Raw genomic sequence first — 6,000 nt, 5'->3', positions numbered from 1 at the left:
TGTGGAAGTACTACTTTTGAGAAAGAAAATGAAACACTTTATAACATCCTTATCCACGAGTTAGGTGGCAAGTGGATGAGATATTGAGATTATGAGATATGTGGTATATGAACTGCGAGTCCCCCATGGATCCTTATCTTGGAAGCTTTACCTCAACAGGGTGTATACGACGGTTGTGTTACGGCCTTGTCCCACCATATCACCATTTTACATCACTGCATTGAATTGCATTACATTTGGTTGTCATGTTTGTCGATGTAATTAGCTTCCTTATTCAGGATTCTGTATGTAGGATTAATTGTTTGCTCTACTCGTATCATTCATATATCCAATTGCAACACTGATACTGATGTTGGAATTTTTTGTATGCGGGTGGAAGCAATTCGTAGTTTATTTTATAAATTTTGGTAGTCGACTTTACTCAGTGGGCCTGACCTACTGAGTACAAGTGGATCGTACTCACTCCTACTTTTGTAGCCTTTTATTGCAGCTCTTAGTATGAGTGGTACTAAATTGATCATGCAATATTTGAACTTCGAAGTTGTGGTGAGATCCTCGTTCAAGTCATCATTCAAGCTTCATCTTTCGAAGCTGTGGTGAGATCCTCGTTCAAGTCATCATTCAAGCTTCATCTTTCATTTATGTCTTTATGTATATTTCAAAAACAAGTGTTGAATTTCAAATTCAGATATTGTATTAGAATGCTCTTTAATGCTTATGATACCAAGTTTAAAAAAATTGTCATTGTATCTCAGTTTTTCTTCATTTATGGACTAACTTTGTTCTAGAAGTCTTGTACGACAATTTTTCCTTCTTTACCACAACATTTGAGATAGTTCTTGTGTTAATTTCTTCGGCTTACACACCAAGTTAAATTTGGAGTGTGCCATCATAACCTCAATTTTTGAATCGTGACACTTTCCGTCTAAATCCTTTGCGATATATTTTTCGAAAAAAACCACTTATAAGTCTACTTCTGCTTGAATTTGTTCATTACACTTTCTATAATTTAGTTTAAGGAAGTTGCTACATAGATATTGAATGATAATGGCTTAAAAATTGGATGAAATAGATCACGTCAAAACGATAAGAGTAAAGCAGTCTAATTAATGAGATTAAAGGCAAAATCAAAGGTTCTAATTTTTCAAGTTATTAGGCTATAATAACTATAGAGTTTAAACCAAATCTATTGGATTCAACCTAATCTTTAGCCAACTTCTCCCTCTACCCTCCCCTGATTTTTATTTTTTATGCATAATTTTTTATAATACATAATTCAATATAACATGCAACACACGAAGGGAAGCCTTGGAGTAACTGGTAAAATTGTTATCATGTGACTAAGAAGTCACGGGTTCAAACCTTGGAAACAGTCTTTGGCAGAAATGTAAGGTAAAACTGCGTACAATAGACCTTTGTGATCGAGCCCTTCTCTGAATCCTGTGCATAGCGAAAGCTTTAGTGCACCGGACTGCCCTTTTATGCAACACACATACTGAAAGCTTAGTAAATAATAATTGTGTGAACTAATGATGGGGAAATTATGGAATGTTTGGTAATACGACATTCAAAATTTTGTGGCTGGTGAAAGTAGTAAACCGGTAAAGAATCTGGATGCATTTGCCATGTACTCGTAGTGTGAGTACACAAAACGTAGTAGTTTGAATCATAGTTACCAGATTAGCTCACTTAGATTTGAACTTACCTACTTATTTTTAGAGAAAATTCCATAAATAACCATTTATAGTTTGAATCATAATTACCATTAGTAACTATAATATAGTTCCAAAAAATTACCAAACATAATTATATTTTGAGTACTATAAAACCAAAGTATAACCATGTTTGGTCATTTTTAGAACCTTCTCTATAAAGGGTAATTAGAGGGCTGAAGTTTGCTCTCTTATGTAATTATCCCATCTTCTTTATAAGGAAAAAGATTGATTTTCTATTTGCACGCCGGCTCGAGACGGAAAGATATAAATGCTCTGAACAGTGGATGTAGTCGTATTTCTTCAAAAGTAACAAGTATACAAAAGAAAAGGACAACAAAAAACAAACTCTATTCAGTTTTGCTAGTAAGAATTGGAACCTAAAGCTCTTTCAAACAGTTCAACAAACTCTATTCGTTTTACGATGGTTTTTAGAACTTCATGAAGGATCTTTTTAGTAAATCTCAATGGAAGCTATACATGTTCCTCAGGTAACTTGCCACAACTAGAACTGCAAGTGCTAGACCCCAAGAGTGCGTTCAATGGTCAAAGGTTCATAGGTAAATTAGGAGGTACTAAGATGACGTATCAGTCCTTGAGGCCAAGCTTACCATCTCACTCCAAGAAAATCTCTCTATACACACACAATAAAAAACTACTGAACAAAGTAAAGGAGCATCACAAGACTGCTATATACACCGAAATAGGCATTATGTTCACATCCTATTTAGAAGAGACCATCAATTAGAGTGAGTGACCATGTGAGTGAGTGAGTGCATCTCCCTCGCCAGGCACATTGCAATGACCAAGATCACATAATGGTACCATAAAAAAAATCTACTTCTGGGAGTTAAAGAGTTGTCCATTCAAAGCAAACACCTTTAATGCAAGAGAATTCAAAATTCATCAACCACGCCGTGGGCAAACGTTAGCAAAATGACCTGGATCACCACAGATGAAACATCTCCCAGTTATTGGTTCACCTGTTGCCGACACAAATGACACACTACTGGAATGCCCACCACCCTGGCCACGGCCGCGGCCACGGCCACGGCCACCTCTTCCGCTGCTAGTAGATGCAGAAGTATTTGCACGTTCTACTCTTCCTCCATTGAGGTTATCTTCCCATCTGTTATACAGCAAAAAAAGTGTATCAACTAAACAAACAACTTTGACGTTATCAAGAACCGAGTAATACAGAGGTCTGAGCAATTATAATGAAGTACGGATGTCAGCAATTCAATTTTTTCGTCCTTTTGAATAGCAATTACCCCCAATACATAAAAGAGTTTATAGCAGTATAATGATGTGATTTCTATTTGCAAATGAGCGTAGCTATTTAAGTGAGATAAGACTGACAGTGTTTTACAGATTGGCCGAACAGAATGTGTTATTGTCTACTATGACACGTCTGAGGCAGCTTTTTGGTGAAGAACCGAATTAGTTCTCAGGGTTTACAGAGTTGCATCATGATAGGTCATGGATCATATTATAATCAAGAATTGGAGAGAAGAGGTACAAAAAGATAGACAAGATTTACATAAAGCAAGTTTGCAGGTGTAAACTATGTATAAATATAAAGACTCATGTTGAAATTTAGTTTTCCCTACACAAAAAAGTTGCACTCCTGTGATTGACATGAAAAGAACTTTCTTCCCCTGTTGTTGGCAGTATTGGCAGTGCGCAAAATGCAAGGCGCTCCACATGAATTACAAGGGATTGAAGATTCTCCTGCATTGTCAGAAGGGATCAGCTATAAAGTTATTCAAGGATCGTAATATTCAACATAAGGTGTTGCATGTAATGCTCATGGCTTTCTCAAGAGAATGCATCACTGAATGTGCGTCTGTTTTGCTTAATACGAAGGCATCAACAATGTTTGATTAACAACAGAGAGGAACAAATACTATACCACATCACAGAACAATATTTTTCACATTTTGAATTCTATTTCACAGTATCACTTCATGTGTTCTTTAGTTGCTTTAACAATACTCTAATTGATAGGGTGAGAAGTGGAAAGGCTAGAGAGTAAATTTAACTGGAGAACATTCTCAGGTTGGTACGGGATATAAGCAGCTAGATAACCCAAATTGCACGGCTATCTCATACACAGAGACCAATATGGTGGCCAAAGGTAACTTTTGCTTCATTCCAAAATTCAACTACGGCTACAGAAGGAGGGTGGGAAAGTTGCAGGACGTGTTGGTCATTGTATACCAGTGTTCTGAAAGGCGCTCGCCTCTCGCCAAAGGCGACAAGGCGAGGCGAGGCAATGGCTTGTTGCCTTTTCTCTGCGTGGCGAGGCGAGATCCAATGGGCGACGCAAGGCGAAAGAATTGCGAGAGGCGACCAGGCGTGGCGAGGCAAGAAAGGCGCGCCATTTGTATTTTTTTAAAAAAACGAACTGATTTAATAATTAAAAGAAAATATTAGGGTTTTTTGGTTATTTTGACAAACCTGCAGTCCTGCACTCTATTCTCTCCTGCACGAGACAGCCACGATCCTTTTCTCTCGTTTGCAGTTCTCACAAGTCGCGACTTTCTCCAGTTCTTGTTTCTTCTTTCTTCTTCAACTGCTCAAGTCTCAACTCTTAACAGGTACGTTTCAGTCTTCATCTTTAGTTCTTTTTTTTTCTCTTCTCTTCTTCTTCTTCTTCTTCTTTCTTCTTCTTCTTCTGTTCTTTAGTTCCTCTCTTCTTCAGTCAACTCAGCAGTCAGCAGAGTGCTCTGTTTTTCTAGTGCTGTTTTTATATTTTTGGACTTTAGAGCTACTGAGTTGTGAGTCATTGACTGTGACTGCAATGAGCAATCTGCCAATATTTTTTTTTAAAGAAAATTTTATTCTTCTATATTTATTTCTGTCATAATCAATTTAGTTTTATACTAATTAACATAGTATTTATTTGTCCATAAATAGTTATTTTTTAACAAATAATTTAATTCTTCTATATTTATTTTTGTCATAATCAATTTAGTTTTATACTAATTTTGATGATCTTGAAGAAGAATAGACTTTTAGAGTTCTAGTATTGTTTGTCAATTGTCTTATGAATTATTGAATAGAATTTAGTATCTACTATTAGTTTTTGAATTGAAATATTTGCTAATATATGTTATTGCTATTGAGATTTTAGATATTTATCTATGCAATTAAATATTTTAAGAATTTGGAATTAATTGGCGCCTCAATTCAAAAAGGCGAGCGCCTCGCCGCTCGCCTCGCCGCCTGGCGAGGCAGGCCATTGTCGCCTTTCGCCGTCCAAAACACTGTTGTACACAAGATATACAGATAAGGTAACAGAAGAGCACCAAACCATTGTCAACTTCCTGAGACCAAGCAGTGCGACCACGAGAAGCCTGTGAAGGACAATCATTTGACAAATGCCCTGTTTGCCTGCAGTATGCACAAGAACTTTGTGCTCTGGAATTGCCTCTTTGTGCACTGCTGGATGCTGTAGGGTTTCCTTGTCCTCTACCTGGCAAAAGAAGGCCAGCTACAGTCAGTCCTAAGGAGACAAGTATTTAACTCAGGAATGAAGTTCCTACAGCAACAAAACAATCATGATATTCATACCAAAAGTCTCAGATTGTTTGATTATTATGCAGTCACCAGTTTTTCCTAACTAAATCGTTAAATGGAAAAATAATAGAATGCTCAAAAACATGTTGGCTGAAAGTTTTAGTTGGTTAGCTGGTGGCAGCCAAAACAGCCAACAAAAAGTTTCTAAATGAGAGTCAAATGATTAATGTTGAGGACAGCTTTGGTAGTTAGTTTGTACGAGTTTTTGGACAAGTTCTAGTTCCAATATTTCTCTCTCTAGTTTCTTGCTTTTGTGAAGAACGAAGAACATTATTCTTTCAAACTATTATATTCAAAGTAAGTTTATGAATTCTTTTAATCCTTATTCTTGTTGTTATATATCATGACTATGGGGTTTCTAGTTTTACTTCTTGAAAGTATAGTAGTTTGAAAGTCATGTAAAGAAGCTTTGTACCTAATTTACCTTTTTGACTTGGTAACTTTTGTGTAAGAGAACCTAATTATGGCCAGCATTTAGTCTAATAAGATGTTTATGGAAAGTTGTAAGAAACTTGTAAAGAAAGCTTAAAAGAATTTCAATGAAACTAAAATAAGTTGTATTGATTGTTGTGACTTGTGATGATTGGATGATGTACATCTCTATACAAAAGATCCTACTCGTACCTATGACCGGTAGCCAAGGGCGGAAGGGTTTCATCCAAACTTCGTTCACTTACACTCTATATAAGGTCAAATTTGATTGTTA

The 6,000-nt window shown here is 36.4% G+C and overlaps 1 protein-coding gene across 2 annotated transcripts in view; it reads right to left on the bottom strand.

Annotated features, from left to right (window-relative positions):
- Positions 1 to 2,371: 2,371 nt before the first annotated feature.
- Positions 2,372 to 6,000, bottom strand: part of LOC129880439 (DNA topoisomerase 3-alpha) — a 63,402-nt gene continuing 59,773 nt past the window's right edge. Inside the window, exons 22-24 of one of the 2 annotated variants that reach the window (XM_055954474.1) lie at positions 5,029 to 5,190; positions 3,323 to 3,443; positions 2,372 to 2,841 (exon numbers count right to left, since the gene is read on the bottom strand). In XM_055954474.1, the coding sequence (XP_055810449.1) occupies positions 2,619 to 2,841; positions 3,323 to 3,443; positions 5,029 to 5,190 (506 nt within the window). In that variant the 3' untranslated portion in view covers positions 2,372 to 2,618. Of the gene's footprint in view, positions 2,842 to 3,322; positions 3,444 to 4,172; positions 4,525 to 5,028; positions 5,191 to 6,000 lie in introns of those variants that run through there. The other variant, XR_008765388.1, reaches the window with a different exon arrangement.

Source organism: Solanum dulcamara, chromosome 2 (genome assembly GCF_947179165.1).
Source record: "Solanum dulcamara chromosome 2, daSolDulc1.2, whole genome shotgun sequence".
NCBI classification, from domain to species: domain Eukaryota; kingdom Viridiplantae; phylum Streptophyta; class Magnoliopsida; order Solanales; family Solanaceae; genus Solanum; species Solanum dulcamara.
This window is presented reverse-complemented; position numbering and strand designations above follow the sequence as displayed.